Source organism: Phyllobates terribilis, unplaced genomic scaffold (genome assembly GCF_046119375.1).
Source record: "Phyllobates terribilis strain yellow unplaced genomic scaffold, ASM4611937v1 Scaffold_2__4_contigs__length_985480577, whole genome shotgun sequence".
Lineage (NCBI taxonomy): Eukaryota > Metazoa > Chordata > Amphibia > Anura > Dendrobatidae > Phyllobates > Phyllobates terribilis.
The window spans coordinates 110,906,477-110,930,342 of NW_027362762.1; the positions used below are offsets into that span (position 1 = coordinate 110,906,477).

Below are 23,866 nucleotides of genomic sequence, written 5' to 3' on the forward strand. Positions count from 1 at the left end.
ATCATACTGTCTGTAGGAGCTATGTGGGCCATAATACTGTGTCAAGGGGCAATAGGAGTCATGATACTGTGGGTGGGGAGCTGTGGGGGCCATCATTCTGTGTGGAGGTGCTGTGGGGGGCCATCATTTTGTGTGGATTTGCTGCAGTGGTCATCATAGTATATAAGGCTGTGTAAGCATCATACTGTGTGTGGGATAGCTTTGGGAGCATACTGTGTGGGGTCCATCATACTGTGTGTGTGTGGGGGGGCTGTTAATGCCATTATACTGTGCGGGGGCCATCATGCTGTGTTAGGGCTGCGGTGGTCATCATAGTATGTAGGACTGTGAGGGCTATTATCCTGTGTGTGTGGGGTTATGGGGGCATCATACTGTGTCGGGGTTGTGAGGGCCATTATATGTTGTGTAGGGGCTGTGGGAGCAATTATACAGTGTAGGGGCCATTGTTCTGTGTAGGCAATATAAAGGTTACCTTTCTTTTTGTGGGGGGCTGTTGGGGGCCATCATATTTTATGGGGGGCTGTGGGCACCATACTGTGTGTAGCTGTGGGGGCATCATACTGCTTGTGTGTGTGGGGGCTGTTGTGGCCATCATACTGTGTGGGGTCTATCGTACTGTGTGTGTATAAGAGCTGTGGGGGCCATCATGTTGTGTTGGGGCAGCAGTGGTCATCATAATGTGTAGGACTGTGGGGGCCATCATAGCGTGTGACTGTGCTGTGGGGGTGATCATATGTTTTGGAGGTGCCATCCAAAGGTGCAGGGGAATCATATGTTGTGTAGGGAATGTGGGGGCCATCATGCGGTGTGTAGGGACTGCGGGGTTCATCATACATTTTGTGGGGAAGGGGCTGTTGGGGCCATCATACTGTGTGGGAGCTATGTTACTGTGAGGGGGGCTGTGTAGCCATCATACTGTGTGTGTGAGGCCTATGGGGGCCTCATACTGTGTGTGGGACTGTGAGGGAAATCATACTGTATGTGAGGGCTGTGGAGGCTATCCTACTATGTGGGAGAGTTATGGGGACATCATACTGTGTGGGGTTATCATACAGTAGGAGGGCCATCATACTGTGGAAGAGGTCAATATGGGCATCAGAATGTTGAGGGGCTTTGGGTGCATTACATTTTGTGTAGGGGCCATCATACTGTGTGGGAGGGCTATGGGGGCATCATACTGTGGAAGAGGTCACTATGGGGGCATTGTAGGGAGTCAGAACATTAATAGGCTTAACTAGGGGCAAAATTACATATATGTGCAGCAACACACACCCCTCTCCATCTTGCTGTGAGGTAAGCTATTGTATTACTGCGCCTACGTGCCCTGACTCCATTAGAAAAAGGTTTTTCACAACGTTTGGGGCGGCCGCTTGTCTCACTAATCTCTGATCGTTGTTTTTAGAAAGTTCAGAATTTTTTAAGCCTCTAAAGCAGGGGTCTCAAACACGCGGCCCCTCCGGCTGCTTCTTCGGCCCGCAGGCACATAGACCCCGTAACGATCGCGGCTCTCTCCAGCAGCCGCCATCAGCACTGTAGTGCAGTATTGCCGCGCAGAGACCGGCTCTCTGCACAGCAATACCAGTGTCAGCCACCGGACTATCAGAGGCCAGCAGCTGACATCTGCGTCCCAGCTCAGCAGCGTATGACGTCACTGCCATGCGCAGATGTCAGCTGCTGGCCTCTGATAGGCCGGCGGCTGGCACTGGTATTGCTGTGCAGAGAGCCAGTCTCTGCGCGGTAATACACTGCACTACAGCGCTGATGTCGGCGGCTGCTGGAGAGCCGCGATCGTTATGGGGTCTGTGCCTGCGGGCCACATGTGCAGAAAGGACGCCGAGGGAACGGAGGACAGGTGAGAATCTTTTTTTTTTTTCCTCTGTCATGTGAAATACAGCGTTCAGTATGGGGGGACGGGGACCCTGAGCGCGGTATGAGGGGGGGGGGGACCCTGAGCACGGTATGGGGGGGCGGGGACCCTGAGCGGGGTCATGTCTGCAAGATAAGGACGGGGACCCTGAGCGCGGTCACGTCTGCAAGATAAGGACGGGGACACTGAGCGCGGTCACGTCTGCAAGATAAGGACGGGGACACTGAGCGCGGTCACGTCTGCAAGATAAGGACGGGGACCCTGAGCGCGGTCATGTCTGCAAGATAAGGACCGGGACCCTGAGTGCGGTCATATCTGCAAGATAAGGACCGGGATGGGGGACCGTGTCTGCAATATGGGGGACCTGGATGGGGGACCGTGTCTGCAATATGGGGGACCTGGATGGGGGACCGTGTCTGCAATATGGGGGGACCTGGATGGGGGACCGTGTCTGCAATATGGGGGGACCTGGATGGGGGACTGTGTCTGCAATATGGGGGACCTGGATGGGGGACCGTGTCTGCAATATGGGGGACCGTGTCTTCAAGATTGGGGACCGACATGGGAGACCGTGTCTGCAAGATGGGGGACCGGGATGGGAGACCGTGTCTGCAAGATGGGGGACCGGGATGGGAGATCGTGTCTGCAAGATGGGGGACCGGGATGGGAGACCGTGTCTGCAAGATGAGGACCAGTTCAAAAGGTGTATAGAAAATAAAATGGTATCACTAAAAATGTCACTTTGTCATGCAAATAATGCGTCCCCCCAAATTAAATGTTTTTCCGTGTGCAGCCCATATGCCCAGCGGAGTTTGAGACCCCTGCTCTAAAGTAATAATAAGAATAACAAACTCCATACAAGCGTGGCCTCCTGTGATCGCGCCTTCGTGTCTCCAGGACATTCTTACTGCACAATGATCGCTGTAATCAGAAAACCCAAAAAACACAGCAGAATTGAGCCTTGTTTCCGCCTTTCCGCTGCACTAGGCCGGTGCTCTCCGTTTTCCTGCACATTATATGAAGTGAACGGCTGAAAACCGCAGCTCGTCCCGCAGGGAATCCGCAGCACACGGCCATGAGGAAGATCGAAAAGTTATCGAAAAATGCAAAAGTAAAAAAAAAAAATGAGCTACGACTTTAGGGGTTAACACAAAACCTTAATCACCGGCTTCTGCCGGCATCTCCTCTCATGGCGGCCGGTCCGGTGTAAGGAGCAGATAACGGGAGTCTCCTATCTCTGCATGTAGTATGCCACATGAACACAAGGCGGTCGCTCCCAACTTAGCAGCCGGACCCCCCATTCATTCTGCCGCCGACCCGCGCACCCGTGGCCTCCGGCCATTGCTCACTGGCACGTTCTCCCCCTCCGCGACCTCCAGACATAAACCCAAACTTAACGCCTTTCCCTCCGGTCCCTCACAAAGGACCGCAATCAGCCAATCAGAGCGCGTCTCACAGCACCCAATTAGAATGTTCCAAGGAGTGACCAATCCGGGGGCGGCTCTCATGCAGCGGCGGCAGGGGCTGGCGGTGCTGTCAGTGCGGGCAGTCAGTGCTGTGTGTGAGAGCGGAGCGGCGGCTGCAGCTGCTGCTGGGATGTGAGAGCGGATCCGGGTCTGAGCTCTCCTGTCTCCTCGCACGGGGATGAGCTCCGGGACAATGCCGGGCGGACTGTGCCTGCTGCTCCTCCCCTGTAAGTACGAGCACCACTCTCATCTCTAGTGGTGGCAACTTTTCTCCGTGCAGAGAAGAAACTTTCCCCATCAGATATCCGTGTACAGCTCCGGGTCTCCGCTGCCTCCTCTGCTGCGGTGTCATGGGGGAAGCCCAATTACTTTTCTTATGGCTGATTGTAGTGGTGTTTACTGATGCCAACTTGGGTTGATGGCGGCTGAGGTTGTCGGCGGAGGTTGTCGGCGGAGGTTGTCGGCGTAGTGATGGCGTTGGAGAGATAGCGGAGTTGTCGGCGTAGTGATGGAGGCGGAGGTTGTCGGCGTAGTGATGGAGGTGGAGTGATGGCTGCGGAGGCTGTCGGCGTAGTGATGGCTGCGGAGGCTGTCGGCGTAGTGATGGAGGTGGAGTGATGGAGGTGGAGTGATGGCTGCGGAGGCTGTCGGCGTAGTGATGGCTGCGGAGGCTGTCGGCGTAGTGATGGCTGCGGAGGCTGTCGGCGTAGTGATGGAGGTGGAGTGATGGAGGTGGAGTGATGGCTGCGGAGGCTGTCGGCGTAGTGATGGCTGCGGAGGCTGTCGGCGTAGTGATGGCTGCGGAGGCTGTCGGCGTAGTGATGGAGGTGGAGTGATGGAGGTGGAGTGATGGCTGCGGAGGCTGTCGGCGTAGTGATGGCTGCGGAGGCTGTCGGCGTAGTGATGGCTGCGGAGGCTGTCGGCGTAGTGATGGCTGCGGAGGTTGTCGGCGTAGTGATGGAGGTGGAGTGATGGAGGTGGAGTGATGGCTGCGGAGGCTGTCGGCGTAGTGATGGAGGCGGAGGTTGTCGGCGTAGTGATGGAGGCGTAGTGATGGCTGCGGAGGTTGTCGGCGTAGTGATGGCTGCGGAGGTTGTCGGCGTAGTGATGGAGGCGGAGGCTGTCGGCGTAGTGATGGAGGCGGAGGCTGTCGGCGTAGTGATGGAGGCGGAGGTTGTCGGCGTAGTGATGGAGGCGGAGGTTATCGGCGTAGTGATGGAGGCGAAGGTTGTAGGCGTAGTGATGGAGGTGGAGTGATGGCTGCGGAGGTTGTCGGCGTAGTGATGGCTGCGGAGGTTGTCGGCGTAGTGATGGAGGCGGAGGTTGTCGGCGTAGTGATGGAGGCGGAGGTTGTCGGCGTAGTGATGGAGGCGGAGGTTGTCGGCGTAGTGATGGAGGCGGAGGTTGTCGGCGTAGTGATGGAGGTGGAGTGATGGCGGCGGAGGTTGTCGACGTAGTGATGGCGGCGGAGGTTGTCGGCATAGTGATGGCGGCGGAGGTTGTCGGCATAGTGATGGCGGCGGAGGTTGTCGGCGTAGTGATGGCAGCGGAGGTTGTCGGCGTAGTGATGGAGGCGGAGGTTGTCGGCGTAGTTATGGAGGCGGAGTGATAGGGCTCTGGTACAGAAATGTGATTGGAGGACCCTGGCATCACATTCTTTGCTCTGGTAAAATAATATTTATTTTGCTGTACTATGTACCTATATATCCAGTGTTTCTCCACTTCATGCCCCGGCTGGGAGATTGTCTCTACTGAACTATTTTGTATCACTCTGTTGATACTTTTACTATATATCCTGAAATTGGATATAGTATCTATATGTCATTTTTAATTTTTTTCCATAAAGTTCAATATCCGAATTTTCAAGAATGTGTTTTTTCCACTCCTTTTTCTCTATATGATTATTGTCAGCGGAGTGATGGAGGTAGGGTGGTGGTGGTGTTGTCTTAAACAATTGATGTTGACCCCGTGCTCAGTCATGGTGCGATTGCAGTTGTCGGTGTAAGAGGTTAAATCAGTCAGTTAGGTTTGTTCTCTCTGAAGCTCAGGTTTTCAGCAGGTAGGTGCAGTTGTTGGGTTCTATGCTCATGACTGGTCCTGATGGCCATGTGCATTGTATGTGTGTGTGTATGATGTGCACGATGTGACAGTGATTTCTGCTACGTCTCCTCTCTCCAGAGTTGAGTGTACTTTCCACCTTGAGCTGGGGACCTGAGTCACCCCACGCCGCCCGTTTCCGGCTATGATATTACACTGGATTTCACACTCCGGTATTGCTGCTTTTTAGCTTATCCCTGTGACTATTTGTGTGTTTTTCAGGGACCCCTTATTTTAGTGGAGATATTCTGCAATAGTGCGGTGAGTGGAAACTATACCGTAGGATTCTCTTAGCGGCTAATACACATACGTCTTGGTAAGAGAGCCCCACTCCTGACTCCTGTGGTTAACCCCTGACGAGCCTGTCAGATCCCACCTCTGATCTTGTCTCTCCTGGAGATAAGCGAGGCCGATGTTTCCGGCAGCCCCTCTGATCTCTTGCACGTTTAGGTTCCACCTCTGGAGAAATAATCCTAGTGATGAATGACAGATTTGGGAAATTTAAAGTTTCCTCTTTTTGTCAAAGCAAATATGAGACTTTACCAAATATTTGGATTTCCGGTCACATCAGTGTAAATCCTTCCAAATATCCCAACCCTGAGGAGGTGGGCATTCTGGAGGTCTGTGTCCGGGGTACTGCTCCAATGAATGATGGGGCTGAATGCGGAGGATATGTGGCTTGTATGTAGCAGTATTATTGAAGTGCAGATTTCAGCATTTCTATACATCTGGGGAACATGTTCTTGATTCACTCATTCCCCAGTCAATAGATACTCAAAATGGGCAAAACAATCCCCTGATCTCCATCATATCATACAGGTGCTTCTCACTAAATTAGAATATCATCAAAAAGTTAATTTATTTCAGTTCTTCAATACAAAAATTGAAACTCATATTATATAGAGTCATTACAAACAGAGTGATCTATTTCAAGTGTTTATTTCTGTTAATGTTGATGATTATGGCTTACAGCCAATGAAAACACAAGTAATTAACTCAGTAAATTAAAACAATTAACAAAAAACACCTGTAAAGGCTTCCTAAGCGTTTAAAAAGGTCCCTTAGTCTGTTTCAGTAGGCTCCACAATTATGGGTAAGACTGCTGACTTGACAATGTCCAGAAGGCAGTCATTGACACACTCCACAAGGTCCCAGAGTTCCAATTTTCATTTGGAAATCAATGTCCCAGAGTCTGCAAGAAGAGTGGAAAGGCACAAAATCCAAGCTGCTTGAGGTCTAGTGTGAAGTTTCCACAATCAGTGATGGTTTGGAGAGCCATGTCATCTGCTGGTGTAGGTCCACTGTGTTTTATCAAGACCAAAGTCAGCGCAGCCGTCTGCCAGGAAATTTTAGAGCACTTCATGCTTCCCTCTGCCAACAAGCTTTTTGGAGATGGAAATTTCATTCTCCAGCAGGACTTGGCACCTGTCCACACTGCCAAAAGTACCAATACCTGGTTTACACACAACAGTATCACTGTGCTTGATTGGCCAGCAAACTCGCCTGACCTCTCATCTTCAAGAGGAAGATGAGAGACACCAGACCCAACAATGCAGACGAGCTGAAGGCTGCTATCAAAGCAACCTGGGCTTCCATAACCCCTCAACAGTGCCACAGGCTGATCGCCTCCATGCCACGCCACATTGATGCAGTAATTGATGCAAAAGGAGCCCCGACCAAGTATTGAGGGCATTTACTGAACATACATTTCAGTAGGCCAACATTTCGGATTTTAAAAACATTTTTCAAGCTGTTATAAAGTATTCTAATTTACTGAGATAATGGCTTTTGTGTTTTCATTGGCTGTAAGCCATAATCATCAACATTAACAGAAATAAACACTTGAAATAGATCACTCTGTTTATAATGACTCTATAGAATATGAGTTTCAGTTTTTGTATTGAAGAACTGAAATAAATTAACTTTTGATGATATTCTAATTTAGTGAGATGCACCTGTATGAGATAAGGCGCGGGCTACACAGCGAGGCAGGTCTCGTGGCCAAAGATTGCTGTATGCCGCTGCTACATATACAAAAGGCACTGCGAAATGCTGGTCGCAAAAAGTCAGAAACAGTTTGTTTTTTGCGACTTGTCCAGGTACCTTACGGGTCCCAATACGACCCCATTCACCTGCACGGTAGCAGCCTGCACAACCTGTGTCACAGCCAAAGCTGCCGTGTAGCCCTCACCTAAAGAAAATATCTGAAAATGAAACCGAACATTCCACAGCTCTTTACAGACCTCATCACTGTCCCCATTGGGGCTCACAATCTAGATTCCCTATCAGTATGTCTTTGGAGTGTGGGAGGAAACTGGGGAACCCAGAGGAAACCCACACAAACACGGGAGAACATACAAACTCCTTGCAGATGTTGTCCTTTGCAGGATATGAACCCAGGACCCCAGCGCTGCAAGGCTAAAGTGCTAACCAATGAGCCACCCTGCTACCCCATATTTTGTAATCTGCATCTGTTCTCCTGGTCCACGGAGATTTCCCCCTCTTTTCTGTGTATATACCGGTCACATTCTCATTTGGTCTCTCAGGTTCTGAGCAACCTCCTTGTCACTGTTGGTTTGATGCTTACGTTTTCGGTATTCTTTCGGTATAGTTTTATAAAGGGGAATAACAAACAGGAATTGCTTCAGATTTTCAGTTTGGATTTTTGTGCAGATGAAGTTGCGGGCATTTTGTGTGCAGAAATTGACCCGCGGTGCAGATATTTATTCGTTTTCAGATAAAACCTCTTTTTTTATGAAACTTCCTCATCAAGTATATAGTCAAAGTCTATTTATTTATTCATTTTTTTTTTTTTTTTTTGCAGATTTTGCTGCGGTATTACCAAAATTCTGCAATCCAGAAAGATTTAAAAAAAGTGAAAACATATGAAGACTACATGATATTCGTCTCTGCTGACAATTTCTTAGGTCCTATCAGAAGGTCCATGCTACCTTTGGTAACATTTTATCACACGTGACCGCTACAAGCAATCACTAGTGGTCGGGATGCGCCGAGACCCACATGGAAATACTGCTGGGGCTTAAAAAATTGGCAACAGAGATGATTATCATGTTTGTTTTTTACATTTTTCGGAAGTTGGCAGGAAAATTAGCACAAATTCTTCCTACAGTTAGGCCATGTTCACACTAGGCTGTTTTTCAGCTTTTTTTTAATGCAAATTTCAGCTGCGTTTTACAGTACCAGCAAAGTCTGAGATTTCAGAAATCTCATGCACATTCATTGGTTTTTGTGTCAACAGTATTTAGTGCTTTGTATATTTTTTTGCACAATAGAGCATGTCCCTTCTTTCAGCGTTTTGTTTCTGTGTTTTTTCAGTGTTTTTTCACCCACTGAAAGTAATTGGTGGTGAAAAAAACGCCTAGGTTTTGCTGCATTTTTAGTGGAAAAATGAAAGTACAGCGGTATGTGAAACACATTTATTTTTGTGATTTTGCCATCTTGTCTTGGTCACTGAGATGGCAGTTTGGATTAGGACAGTTTAATTAAATTAGTGATGTGTAGAATGTAAACATTGCCTAAACTAGGTGTGAGATTGAACAATACCTGTGGCCCAGAGAGGTGTGAAATTGAATAATCTCTGAGCAACTGATTGTCAGGCCATAGCGTGAAAATAGTGTCCTACAATCTCAATGCTCTGCCAGTGTCATAGGTAAACTATTCCTGAACAATTCACCTCCCCCCACTGTTACATTTGTAATTCTGGTTAATATGATTTCACATATGTCTTGCATTGGTGAGCTGTGATCATGCTCCTATGGTGGAAGCAAAGCTGAACTTTGGGATCCTGAAAAACGCACCAAAAAACACATCAAAACCTGGGTTCTTGACACAGCTTCTTTATTGCCAAGAGATCAGGTTTTGCTGCAGAAAAAAAACGCTGAAAAAACACCTAGTCTGAACATAGCAGCAAATAGATGTGAACATGTCCTAACGATTATTCCAGGGCTCCCTGGTGACATATTGTATGATCAAAGCAGATGTTTTCTGGTGCAAGGACAGGAAAAGAGGCAGCACATTGATCAGGAAGCCTATCTATGCCGCTTTTTTTCATTTATTCTGAATTAAAAAAAAAAAAAAGGGTATAAAACACTGGACGAAATATATTCCGCCCTATATATTTAGGAAACAAAAAAAAAATGTTGAGTCAGCAGATAACAGGCTGCCATTTACATACCATATCCTCTGCTGCGCCGCTGATTGTTATGATTGGAGCCCCTCCAGTAATACCATTATATTGCAAAACTGTTGCATTATGTAAGGTTGCTTCAAAGGTAGAGCCCCGAATTTAATGCCCTTCGATGATAATGAATAAAGGTTGCTGCATCCGGTCGTTACATTATCTGGTCAGTGTGCGCAGTGTCTTACGTCTTGTGATGAATCTTTATTTCCTACTCATCTGTCACAGACATCGATGGAAGGTTCATAAGGCGCTGATTGTTTCTGAATAACCTGCTGCTCTCGTGTGGGCAGGAACTTCTTCACTTCTGATTGTTGCTGTGGACAGTGATGTGTTTGATTTTTCTCATTGCCGCGATGCGAATAAAGAAGGGAATGCGAGCAATAGGAAGCTGGGGACTGGATAATGAAAGAAGCTAGAGGATTGTAAGGCCGTGTTCCCACGCAGCGTTAACCCTGGTTTTATTTTCACGCAGAAAATATGCTGCATTTAACAGTTCAAGCAAAGTGGTTGTGAATTTATCAAAGCCAAGTCATACAAGGACTGCGGCACCAATCAGTCAAAATACCACGTGTTGTATATTTCCCCGCTATGAGCCTCTTTCAGCAGTCAGGATGGTTGTGGTGCTATTGCTCAGCAAGCATGAAAATGAAAACCAGGTACAAAAAAGGAAGAGCAACACTCACAATTCCTTTATATACAAAAATTAAAATGTCCTTTATTCCATCAGTCTTTTGGACATCTATGCCACAGGCAGAGGGATAAGAGGAGTGCTCATGGACTACGGCGGTTTCGCACCCTTCCGGCGCTTCTACGGGTCCAGGTGTCCAACGTCAGGACATTCTTTTCGGGTGGAGTTAGTGCACTGCGCTCCCTTCTTTGTTTTTGAATGAAGCCGTTACAGCGTCTCCTGTAATGTATGCAGCAACTTGTGTCCTTTGTGGATGTATGTAGACAAGCCTCAATGCCTCCTATGTGATAGGGACTAGTGTATATACAGCACATAGAATACACAGGAACTCTGTGTGTGCATATGTGTCTCCTATGTGATGTCTAGACACCAGCCCCGGTGTCTCCTATGTGATGTCTAGACACCAGCCCCGGTGTCTCCTATGTGATGTCTAGACACCAGCCCCGGTGTCTCCTATGTGATGTCTAGACACCAGCCCCGGTGTCTCCTATGTGATGTCTAGACACCAGCCCCGGTGTCTCCTATGTGATGTCTAGACACCAGCCCCGGTGTCTCCTATGTGATGTCTAGACACCAGCCCCGGTGTCTCCTATGTGATGTCTAGACACCAGCCCCGGTGTCTCCTATGTGATGTCTAGACACCAGCCCCGGTGTCTCCTATGTGATGTCTAGACACCAGCCCCGGTGTCTCCTATGTGATGTCTAGACACCAGCCCCGGTGTCTCCTATGTGATGTCTAGACACCAGCCCCGGTGTCTCCTATGTGATGTCTAGACACCAGCCCCGGTGTCTCCTATGTGATGTCTAGACACCAGCCCCGGTGTCTCCTATGTGATGTCTAGACACCAGCCCCGGTGTCTCCTATGTGATGTCTAGACACCAGCCCCGGTGTCTCCTATGTGATGTCTAGACACCAGCCCCGGTGTCTCCTATGTGATGTCTAGACACCAGCCCCGGTGTCTCCTATGTGATGTCTAGACACCAGCCCCGGTGTCTCCTATGTGATGTCTAGACACCAGCCCCGGTGTCTCCTATGTGATGTCTAGACACCAGCCCCGGTGTCTCCTATGTGATGTCTAGACACCAGCCCCGGTGTCTCCTATGTGATGTCTAGACACCAGCCCCGGTGTCTCCTATGTGATGTCTAGACACCAGCCCCGGTGTCTCCTATGTGATGTCTAGACACCAGCCCCGGTGTCTCCTATGTGATGTCTAGACACCAGCCCCGGTGTCTCCTATGTGATGTCTAGACACCAGCCCCGGTGTCTCCTATGTGATGTCTAGACACCAGCCCCGGTGTCTCCTATGTGATGTCTAGACACCAGCCCCGGTGTCTCCTATGTGATGTCTAGACACCAGCCCCGGTGTCTCCTATGTGATGTCTAGACACCAGCCCCGGTGTCTCCTATGTGATGTCTAGACACCAGCCCCGGTGTCTCCTATGTGATGTCTAGACACCAGCCCCGGTGTCTCCTATGTGATGTCTAGACACCAGCCCCGGTGTCTCCTATGTGATGTCTAGACACCAGCCCCGGTGTCTCCTATGTGATGTCTAGACACCAGCCCCGGTGTCTCCTATGTGATGTCTAGACACCAGCCCCGGTGTCTCCTATGTGATGTCTAGACACCAGCCCCGGTGTCTCCTATGTGATGTCTAGACACCAGCCCCGGTGTCTCCTATGTGATGTCTAGACACCAGCCCCGGTGTCTCCTATGTGATGTCTAGACACCAGCCCCGGTGTCTCCTATGTGATGTCTAGACACCAGCCCCGGTGTCTCCTATGTGATGTCTAGACACCAGCCCCGGTGTCTCCTATGTGATGTCTAGACACCAGCCCCGGTGTCTCCTATGTGATGTCTAGACACCAGCCCCGGTGTCTCCTATGTGATGTCTAGACACCAGCCCCGGTGTCTCCTATGTGATGTCTAGACACCAGCCCCGGTGTCTCCTATGTGATGTCTAGACACCAGCCCCGGTGTCTCCTATGTGATGTCTAGACACCAGCCCCGGTGTCTCCTATGTGATGTCTAGACACCAGCCCCGGTGTCTCCTATGTGATGTCTAGACACCAGCCCCGGTGTCTCCTATGTGATGTCTAGACACCAGCCCCGGTGTCTCCTATGTGATGTCTAGACACCAGCCCCGGTGTCTCCTACGTGATGTCTAGACACCAGCCCCGGTGTCTCCTACGTGATGTCTAGACACCAGCCCCGGTGTCTCCTACGTGATGTCTAGACACCAGCCCCGGTGTCTCCTACGTGATGTGTATGCTGCAGTCTTGGTCTCTTCAATACTCTTTCAAAAAGCTTTTTATTAATTTCAAAGGGAAATTATGCATATAGTGCAAAAGGGCTGTTGTTTTCCCATATGCTTTTTTAGCATGTAAAAAAGCAAAATATCAGTTCTTGAGGCATTTCTGCTTGAAGCCGTCTGAAGAATGAGAGTGTCAATTCTTTTAACCTCTTAAAGGTTAAAAGAACCTCGGCCATGTCAACCTCGGCCATGTATCTGAGCACTGAACACCTTGTACTTCTGTGTCTTGCTCATTGGTGGTCGGGTTCAGCCTTCCTTACCTCGGCCATGTCTCTAAGTACTGATCACCTTTTGCTGCAGAGCTCGAAACGGAGGGAGTTCCATGTGACTTTTGGAGCACAAAATTGGCTGGAATAGATAGCGGACGCCATGTTGCATTTGCAGAACCCCTGATGTGCCTAAACAGTGGATACCGTCACAAGTGACCCCATTTTGGAAACTACCCCCCTCAAGGAACTTATCTAGAGATATGGTGAACACTTTGAACCCACAGGTGCTTCACAGAAATTTATAACATTGAGCCACAAAAATGTTGCTTCAGCCCCAAATTTTTCATTTTCAGAAGGGTAACAGTAGAAAATGGACCATACAATTTGTTGGCCAATTTCTCCTGAGTACGCCGATATTCCACATGTAGTGTAAACCTAGAGTTTTGCGCATGGAAGGGAAGGAGCGCCAATTGAATTCTGTTTTTGTTTTTTGTTCTTTATTTTGTGATTTTATATATATATACAATTTTTAAAAACTTTAGTTTTTCTCTTTTACCTTGTCCCAGGATGGGACATAAACTTTCCCTGCCCTAATTACTGGGCAATTGCATTGTGCTGATCGGAGCAGAGAAAGAGCTCCCTCTGCTATGCCGATCGATGTTGCTGTCACTATTGACAGCGGCATCAGAGGGGTTAAACGCCCACGAGTTGCTAGCACAGATCTTGGGCGTTGCTGCAGGGTGTCAGTTGCCATATAGCGCTGACACTTGCTTTTGATCGCGTCAGAGCGAACCTGTGCGATTGTGATGTTTTGCGGGGACTCACCTCCAGCAGCGCTGTATATGTACGGCGGATGTCATGAAGGAGTTAAATATGCCCAGAACTGTGAACTTTAAAATGTTGATGGATTAGAAGGGTTTCTGGTCTGTTGGTTGTTTTTCTCTGCCTTTGATAAGTATGGCTGCTCCTTAGGAATTTCTTTTGTTAGTGCTGTATATGTGTTAATTGGAACACGACACTAAGGTTAAAGAGAACCTGTCATCAGGATTTTGCTAAGTAAACTACAGGCAGTGTCAGGTTGGCACTGTTACAATGATTAAAATGATACCTGCGTTGATGAAATCAGTTTTGCGGTTGTTTAATCTTTTATTGCAGTTTGGAAATAATGATATGCTCGTGCTTCGGGGTGGCCTGTGGGCGGAGCTGTATTTGGTGGTCTGTTCTTATATTCATGCTTATGGGCTTAAATGATAAGTCACTGATCATTCAGTGACCTGCCTCCTATTTTAAATACTGTGCCTGTGTAGTTCATATTTGTAGACTTTTTTTTTTTTTTAATTTTCACCTCCAGCAAAATGGCACAGTAGCATCTATCAAAAAGCAATGCTCTTATTCTGAGCAAGCCCCGCCCACTGATAGATGCTACTGCGCATGCGCCGCCCATCAGTGGGCGGGGCTTCCACAGAATAAGAGCATTGCTTGTAGATAGATGCTACTGCGCATGCGCCGGCGGCATTTTGTTGGAGCCCCCCCCAAAAAAAAATTGGCTCCAGCAAAATGCCCGCTGTGCGTGCTTAGTCACATCTTTCGGCAAGCAATAGATGCTACTGCGCTTGCGCAGGTGCCGGTGCCATTTTGCTGGAGGTAACTTTTTTTAAAAATATGAACTGCGCAAGAGCAGTATTTAAAATAGGAGGCAGATCACTGAAGGTTCAGTGACCTGTCATTTAAGCCACAATGATGAAGATAATGCCAGAGCACCAAAGAAATCCCCGCCCACTGGCCTGCCCTGGAGCACGAGCACCTCATTATCTCCAAACTGTAAATAAAGATTAAACAACCACAGTACAGATTTCATCAACCCAGGTATCATTTTAATCAATGTAACAGCGCCAACCTAACAATGCCTGTAGCTTACTTAGCAAAATCCTGATGACAGGTTCTCTTTAAGTTCCATGATAAGGTTTTTGGTGAGTTTTTGACGCTGTGTATTTTTAGTGGCAAAAAAACCCCAATTTCTTACAGTTCCAGTGGATGGGATTTATAGAAATCTCATGCCCATTGTTTTTTTTGTTTTCTTTTTTTCTTTTTCGGTGCTTATGTCAAATCCACAACATGTCACTCATAGGCGGATTATAATGAGGGCAATCTGGGCTACCACTTGGGGCTCCGGGGGATCCATGGCCAGATTGCCCTCATTATAATATATGCGGCACATACCGGCAGACAGTGGCGGGGGGGGGGGCCCGGACCGCTCACCCAGCAGTGGCGCACGGCTGCTGCTTCTTTTTTGGCCGGGCCAGTCACAGCCCTGTGCGCACCCGTGTCTGCTAGTGTGACGTCACGCAGTGCGCGCCCTGCACTGCTGCATCGTAGAGAAGCTGGACGACTGGAGCCGAGCCGGGGGATGGTGAGTGTGTGTGTGCAGGCAGATATCATTGTATGATGTCTGCTTATATGTATTTTTGTGTTTCAAATGTGTTTATGCGTGAATGTATATGTTTGTGTGTGTGCGTGACTGCGTGCGGCCTCCCGCTGTCTCTGGGGGGCGCCGTGCGGCCTCCCGCTATATATAGATGGCGCCGTGCGGCCTCCTGCTGTGTATAGGTGGCTACGTGCGGCCTCCCGCTGTATCTGCACGTAGCCTCCCGCTGTGTATAGATGGCTACCTGCGGCCTCCCGCTGTGTATAGATGGCTACGTGCGGCCTCCCGCTGTGTATAGATGGCTACGTGCGGCCTCCCGCTGTGTATAGATGGCTACGTGCGGCCTCCCGCTGTGTATAGATGGCTACGTGCGGCCTCCCGCTGTGTATAGATGGCTACGTGCGGCCTCCCGCTGTGTATAGATGGCTACGTGCGGCCTCCCGCTGTGTATAGATGGCTACGTGCGGCCTCCTGCTGTGTATAGATGGCTACGTGCGGCCCCCGGCTGTGTATAGATGGCTACGTGCGGCCCCCGGCTGTGTATAGATGGCTACGTGCGGCCCCCGGCTGTGTATAGATGGCTACGTGCGGCCCCCGGCTGTGTATAGATGGCTACGTGTGCTCAATATTGAGTCATACAATTAATGTAAGGCTATGTGCCCACGATGCAGAAATGCTCCGGATTTTTTTTGAGCATTTCTGCATCTCCCTGGCAGGAAAAAACGCATGCGGCTTGTACATGCGGATTTTACATGCGTTTTTCCTGCCAGGGACATGCGGATATGAAGCGTTCTTCACATGCATTTCCACATGCGGGTTGTCAAGCGCTTTCCAAGCGATTTTAGCATCTCTTGGAAAGTGCTTGACAACTTGGTCACACTATATAAATCCATGCAACCGGCATGGATTTATATAGTGTGACCGAAAGAATGGTAAAAAAATAAAAAATAAATATATACTTTCCTTTTGATGGCCTGCCGACGTCAGCGGTCACGTGACCCGTCACATGACTAAATGACGTCACGACAGGTCCTTTTAGTCTACCGCGAGCTGCCGGCAAGCCAGGACGCATTGGATAAAGACACCGGGGGCCATCAGAAGGTAAGTATAATATTTATTTTTTATTTTATTCTTTTTTTTTTTACAGGTTCTATGGTACCCGGGTCCGGAGGAGAGTCTCCTGTCCTCCACACCCGGGTACCATCCGCACATTGAAACGCATAGATTCTGCATGTACAGATACAGTGATGCAGATGACATGGGTTCCAATGCAAGTCAATGGCGGCGAAAACGCCGCGCTTCCACAAAATAATCGTTAGTGCTGCGGATTTTTCCGCAGCGGAAATTTCTGCAGCATGTGTACAGCACATGCGGATTATCATTGGGGAACACGGCAGACCTTCTACCAAGCGTTTTTTAAGCGTTTTTGCAGCGGAATTGCTTAAAAAACGCATAGTGGGCACGCAGCCTAAAAAAAATTATTATAATTAATATATTAATATTGTGCCAAATTAATTTCACGTGAACTATCACATTATCTAGCACAGGGGATCATGTGACATGTCACGTGATACATCAGGTGTGTGGGGGGGGGGGGGGGGGCTGCGCCTTCTTAACTGCCCGGGGCCCTTGCTACTCTTAATCCACCCCTGATGTCACTTCTTGTTTTGTACGCTGAGTTTTATGTGCAGATTTTCCCCATACAATTGCATTAGATAAAAAAAATGCACAAATAAAAAGATGTTTCTGCTTGGAAAATGCATGTAATCTGGACATGACAGAATCTACTAAGTTTCGTCAAAGCCAAATACCAGGAAGTATGAAAAACAAAGCCGATTTATGTAAAACATGATGAACCAGAAAGAGACATGAAAACAGTGCCAAAAACACAATTAAAAAAAAAAAAAACTCAAAAACTCAATGTAATAACCTAATAGGTGCAGAAATATATGAACACATAAACCGGTGCAAGAACTGTAATTACCATAGCAGGTGGCACATGCTCTGTAATGCAAGCTTTCTTCTGTAAAAAAAAAAGTCAGAAACCTTAGTGCACACCACGGTTACATTTTTATTTTTTTTAGATACGCTGGCATAAAAAAAGTTTTTAATGGAGGTTTTGGGAGGGGTCGCAGGCAGGCTGTCATGGTCCCTATAATTTTCTGTAGAAATCTGTCAGTTTGTGCTGCACAAAGATGTGCCCAATTTATTAAGATGCCTGCCCCTTCTACATCCAGCACATTTTACTCCCGAAGGTTTTTGTTCAAGATTTAATACGTTGCCCCCCCCCACCGTTTTAATCGCCGGCTATGACTTTGTGTGTCAGTAATCCTGATTTATTATAATGTCACTGATTTTTAAAGGCATCTTTTTGCATTTCCTAAAAATAAAAAAAAAAATCTCCCGTTTGTAACTTCTGTACGTTCAGCGCAGTCTGCGGGCTGGGACCTGTCATACAGAAGCTGTTGTGAGACCTTTTTGGTTTCTTCTAGACAACAAGAAATTTTCTTAATAAAATCTGACAAAAGGAAAGAGACAAAAAAACAAAGGTAGGTGCTGAAATTAAAAAAGAATTCTTCAGCTCTCCTGACATGTCTGATCTAGTAAATACTTGTGTTTCTCATGAAATAACAGTTCTGGAGCAGCTTTTCTTGTGTTCTTCTGTTCCTCTGATATTCCACCTGAAAAGAATAAATTGACAACTCTGTGTTCACCACCTAATGATTTGTAACATGTTTTTATAAAACATTTCTTGCCAATTTTTCAGCTAACTGTGCCACAACCATGTTCACACGTTCCGTATTTGGTCAGTATTTTACCTCAGTATTTGTAAGTCAAAATCAGGACTGGAACAATCAGAGGAAAAGTATAATAGAAACACATCACCACTTCTGTATTTATCACCCACTCCTGGTTTTGGATTACAAATACTGATGTAGAATACTGGCTGAATACTGCAAGTGTGAATGTGGCCTTACAAGAGGATTGGCAAACATTGTAGTCGCCATCTGAGCCATGAATTTAGGCCATATAAATTCCAATTTGCCTAGAAAATGACAAGCCAGAATTTGGATGTCTTCATCAAAAGTTTATTTGGCTGATGGAGTGGAGGAGCGGACCGGTCAGATATTCGGGTTTATCGTCCAACTAAACTGCTTCCAGGAATTATCTAATGTCCATGGTTATCTTATATGGATGCTGCCTTTTAAAATCTTTATCTTCTCCCTTTTAAGCACGCTGTTCTTTAATCCTGCCTTAAATGTATAGCGATAAGAAAATGAATACCGTATACCATATAGTCCGCTCTCCAGGCACAATTTCCCCAGAAAATCACTTCCAGGCTTTTCAATTCTGTACAGTCTTTCATTCCTGCTCCCCTGCTGCGTATTACACTTTACCCAAAAGATTGTATGAATGCTTTTCCTGCAATTAACAACCTCAGAAAAGAGAAGAGTTGGCAGTAACTTGGGCTGGTTCCATCATCTGAAATAAATTCTTGGCCTTAATACAGCCATGCTGTACAGGTTCATAGTGCAGCCACAAAACCTAGCCCCCCCCCCCCATAAGGCCATATGCAGGTGTGTTTTAAGGCGTTTAAAAACAATGTTTTTAACGTGGAAAATGCGTTTAGGTAGTTTATGGATTTTTTTTTTGTTTGTTTCTTGAAGATTTTTTTTTAATCTTTTTAAATTTTTTTTTTTTTGGCCCTGAAGTTGTGTTTTTCAGCCTTTTTATTGCTTTGACAATGCTTAGTTTGGAGCTGGTTCAATCTGCTTCAAAGAAGGTACACGCATGCACACGTTTTTCTTTTTTTCACCAGTTTTCCAGACTTGGAAAAAAAACTTCAAGGAATCTCAACAGCAAAGAGGATTAACTTTAAAATGAATAGTAAGACCTTTTAGTATTTTCTAGGTGATTATTGTGGTGTGTGTTTTTATAAATAAAAAAAAAAAAAAAAAAAGGTCCAAAAACTCTTGAAATTCCATCTGTATGTAGCCTAAGCATTATTTTCTGATGAAAGGCACACAAAGCTCCTTGATTTGAATCTTTCAGGCTAAAAATCCAAAGTAAAAAGAAAAAGCTTTCGAAGAACATTTATTTTCTTTTTTTTGCATATTTTAGTATCAAAAACCTCAAGGAAAAAAACAATAAAAATGAACAAAAAAATGTCAATTTTGATGCAATTTACACGCTGCAAATATGCCAAATTGCACTAGAAATGCAACATGTACATGATTTTCCCATCAAAACGTAGCAAGTTTGTTGCAAGTGGCTTTTTTTTTTGCATGGAATCTAGCTCAGAATCCAGACCAAAAACAATGTATAAAAATAAAAACTCTGTGTGAACATACCCTTAGTTTAGTTCACCATATGCCTGTATGTTGCAGCAGTAACAAAAATAGTAAAGTGTCAGAATTGTCAGTGTGAACCATACCTTTTTTTTTTTTTTTTTTCCTATCAGCGTAGAAATCTTCTACCTCGCTTGTATTGTGGCCTTTGACTGTTGGGATCTGTGCACTTTGGCTTATTTGCTCAGGCTTTTTTCCCCTTTGCACAATCCATTCATTTCTGGACTGAGAAGGTCTCTGCTTCTTTTATACGCACACGTCACATAGAAAAATATAAAGGGTTATGCCCAAAATAGTAAGTTGCCTCCTCGCTGTAGGATGGGGGATAAATTACTGACTGCTGGGGATCCGACCACTGTGACTGCCAGAGTTCTCCAGAGCAGGGCTCTGAAGCCCAGGGGGGAGACATTGTTGATCCTCCCTTTTAAATATAACAGATGTGCACATGTTCGACCTCCACTCACTTTTAAAGGGAATCTGTCTGCAGGTTTGAATATAGTATCATCTAGATGAAGAGAGTCTGATTCCGAGGATGTGTCACTTATTAAGCTGCGTTTTAGAGTTTTAATACAATCAGTGTTTTATCAGCAGGAAATTATCACTACAGGACTATGTCTCACATGCAAGACAGCCCACCTAATCTTCGTAACCCCGTCCTCACCACTGATTGGAAGGTTGCATACAGTGTACACATGAAGCTGCCAATCAGTGGTGTGGGCGGGGTTATACACAGCTCAGCATTCTGACCATTGCTACATCTACAGCTGGGAAAATAGGGATTCTATCAAAACTGTACCAAACAGCCCAGTAAGTGACACATTGCTGGAATCAGGCTCTCTGTCCCTACATCATGCTGATCTCTGATTGCATAGCAAAAACCTGCTAACAGATTCCCTATAAGACAAGGGATCAATGCAACCCCTCCTGGGTTCCAGAGTCCCATTTTTGGGATCACTGGGAGTCCAACCAATGGTTCTTCTCTGTGGATGGATTTAATGTTTTTGGAATAACCAATAACCAAGGTTTATTCCTATAACTTCTCCCTGATAACCTATAAAATACATTTTCAAATTGCACATGGAGAAGAGCCTGCTGAGAGATTCCTCTGCGCTGTTCCCCTTCGCTGCTTTATGCCTTTTTTTTTTGTATCGATGAAAATTTCAGAACTTGCTACGTAACCTCCTAATGAAGGCTTAAACACAAGTGCTTTTTTGCTGAGTTTTTGGAGCAGAAACTCTCCCCAACCCTACACGTTTTGAGTGGGGCGTCTGGAGGGTGTGCAAACAAAGTCTTTTTTGCCAGATTATGCAAGGGATCCACTTGAAAAAGCGCTGCAAAAGCCCCCCATGACATAAAAATCATGCACAGCAATGGCAAAATGACATTGCTATTTTGTTCTCCGTCTGAGTAATGTAACCTTATGGTCATGGTTAGCATTTGTTGGAAGCTTTCCTGATATATTTACTAAACGAACAATACAAATAGGATTTTATCCATTATTTTTTCTTCCCTTTACATGCAGTAATTTGTCTCCCGGTTCCGTTGCTAATTTGGTAATATATGTCTGATGTTTGCAGCAGATGCTGCTGTAGTTTTTGTTTGCATTGCAGTCACAGGAGACGTGCACCCACACACTTACGAGGTGCTAACTAACGGTGAAGACACATATTGTGAATTTGCGATGGACACTTCTCAACAAGTTTGCAAATATCTGCAGGAAATTCTGCAGCCGCTGTCCAGATCTGCACCAAAATTGTGCTCATTTTGCTTCTGATTTCCAAACCGATCTCCATGGTCTTTAAAAAAAAAAAAAAAAAACAACAAAAAAAAACCCTTACCTCTGCTGCAAATTTTCCCTTCTATAGGGTATGTGTACACGTTAAGTATTTGGCGCAGAAATTTCTGCACGATTTCTACATCTCTTTGCAGGAAAATGCAGCTGCAAAAATGCGGGTCTTTTGCTATATTTTTTTTACTTGCAGATTTTTCCCCACTCATTAATATGGGTGAAATCTGTAGCAAAAACGCTGAAAGAATTGACATTCTGCAGATATAAATCTGCAAGCCACAAATAAGCAACGTGTGAATGAGACTTCAGGATTCTCATTAACTTTTCTGGTGTCAGGAAACCCTTAAGGTTTTGTCAAATCTGCCGTCAAAAAATTCATCAAAAATGCTACATGTGCACACAGCCTTGGGTTTTGCACACTATGTCTTTTTAAACTTGGATGAACCTGATGAGTTTTTCAAGCCGAAAATACTTTCAGGGCTTTTCCACTACTAGGACAACCCCTTCTTGATCTAAATGTTTGGCCCTGATTAAAATAAAAAAAAGCCTATACTCTCCTCCCATGCTGGCGCCGTTTCAGAGGTATCGGCACTTGCTTTTTTGAGCTTTTCTATTGACTGGTATTGTAAAGTACAGAGCATCTTTCGAGAGGAGAACGTCATCGTTGTTTCTTAGAAACCTGAAGCGGTTATGAGATATTCAAAAGCCTGAATATATGAACAGCAAGTTGTCTTTTCCATACAAATGTCATTCTTTTCAGCATTTTCTGATAGGTTTTCTTGGCAGAATCTGCCTGAAAAAACACATTTTGTGTGCACATACCCTTCACAGGAACTCGAGGCGCACAAAGACTCGCACTAAAAATCTGCTATGATGTTTTGCCGTATCTGACCATAAGAGCATCTGATCGGCTGGTGCATTTTTTTTTCAGTGCTTTACTTGCATATGATATGAATGTAACCAGCAGCAAACTTGGCAAAAATTGGGATTTATTGTGGATTTTGACTCCTCCATCCCTCCCCCCCATTGAACTCAATGAGAAAGTTTGGCAATATGTCTGTGTGACGCCCCTACTCGTAAAGCCCGTGTTTTATCCTGGGTGTTGGGGGACTCGGTGTTGGGCCCTGTGATGGAGAGGTGGGATGCAGCCGTGGCCCGGGCCCGACCCGTGCTGAGGGCCGTCACATTAGAAAGAGATGGTATGGGCTTGTCCGGGTTGAGTGGCTGTTTAACGACTACGCCACCTGTGGTGCCTGGTGAAGGGTTACCAGCGCCGCTGCAGTGTGCTGAGGCCTGGTGTTTTGGCGGCTAGAGTTCTTACTACTCCCCACAGGCGGAGCAAGGCCTCAGGGCAGAGGGACAGGAGGATGGGGGTAGCATTAGAGGGAGACGGGCGCCGCGTCTCGCAGTGTGGCGCAGAATAAACAGTCCGGAGGCCATAGGGGTGAACTTCCAAGGCTTTACTCACTTTAGAGATAGCAGAAGGAAGGCGACGCCCTGCGCCTCGCGGAGTCCTGCGGTCACCAGGGACGGGGGTCCGACAACCTCCGAGTAAGTCCAGCATTCAGTCGGGACCCTACTGCAGAGTGTTCCTGAACTACAGACCGAATCCTTTCCTGTCCGTGTGTGTGCAAATAGGCCGGGACTCCCTCTGAACTCGTCTCAGAACAAGGGCACGGGTATCAGCTCCGCTCCGTCCGATACCCGATGGGATCCTCTGGGCCTACCGGGCTTTCCCGACCAGGACGTAGAGTAGCAAGGTCGGGTCTCGGGGGCCGGTACCCCTTTTGCAGCCGGAGTCCCTCTGAATATATCAGCATGGCGAGGACAGGTGACGTACACCGCTCCGTCTGCATCCTGCCTGGGATCCATTTGCTGTGGAGCCACACTCTTAAGCTCCGGACCTTCTTGATCCTGGTCCTTGGCCGGGTTGAGACATTCCTGGTCTACAACCTACCTCTCGTCCCAAGACCAGGGCACGAGGGCTGTGTCCCTTGCCGGTGCAGGCCCACACAGGATCTGTGGTCCCGGAGGGAGGTCACATTACACACAGTATTTTGACAGCACAGAGACAGCCGACAGACTAGCAAAGGCTAGACAATGGACTAGCAAAAGGACCAAGATCAAAGATGGCTTTACATTAAATATAAAATTTAAAGTGTAACTAACTTGTGAGTCCTCCACCCTCACCCACTAACTGGTTCCCCTAACTCTTGGTTCCCCAGTCTCCCTGTAACCAGGGGAGCAGCACCTAGTGCATACTAGCTCCCTCTGGTGGAGAAATGTGGTGTTGGATGCAAGAGGTTGGGTCACGACTATCACACTGTTCTTACCTCAGAGGAGGAACACCACACTCCATTAAAGAAGTGCAGCATCCCTGTGGCGGTCGAACCCTCAGGGGCTCCACATTTGCATTTTTTTTCCTGCAAAATAAATAAACGTGGTTGCAGTTTAAATGGAA

General features: G+C 46.9%; 1 protein-coding gene across 1 annotated transcript in view; it reads left to right on the forward strand.

Moving 5' to 3' along the window:
* The first annotated feature begins 3,365 nt into the window (after positions 1 to 3,365).
* Positions 3,366 to 23,866, forward strand: part of B3GLCT (beta 3-glucosyltransferase) — a 506,218-nt gene continuing 485,717 nt past the window's right edge. The window contains exon 1 of the mRNA XM_073662497.1: positions 3,366 to 3,560. Within this exon, the coding sequence (XP_073518598.1) occupies positions 3,512 to 3,560 (49 nt within the window). The 5' untranslated portion in view covers positions 3,366 to 3,511. The remainder of the gene's footprint in view (positions 3,561 to 23,866) is intronic.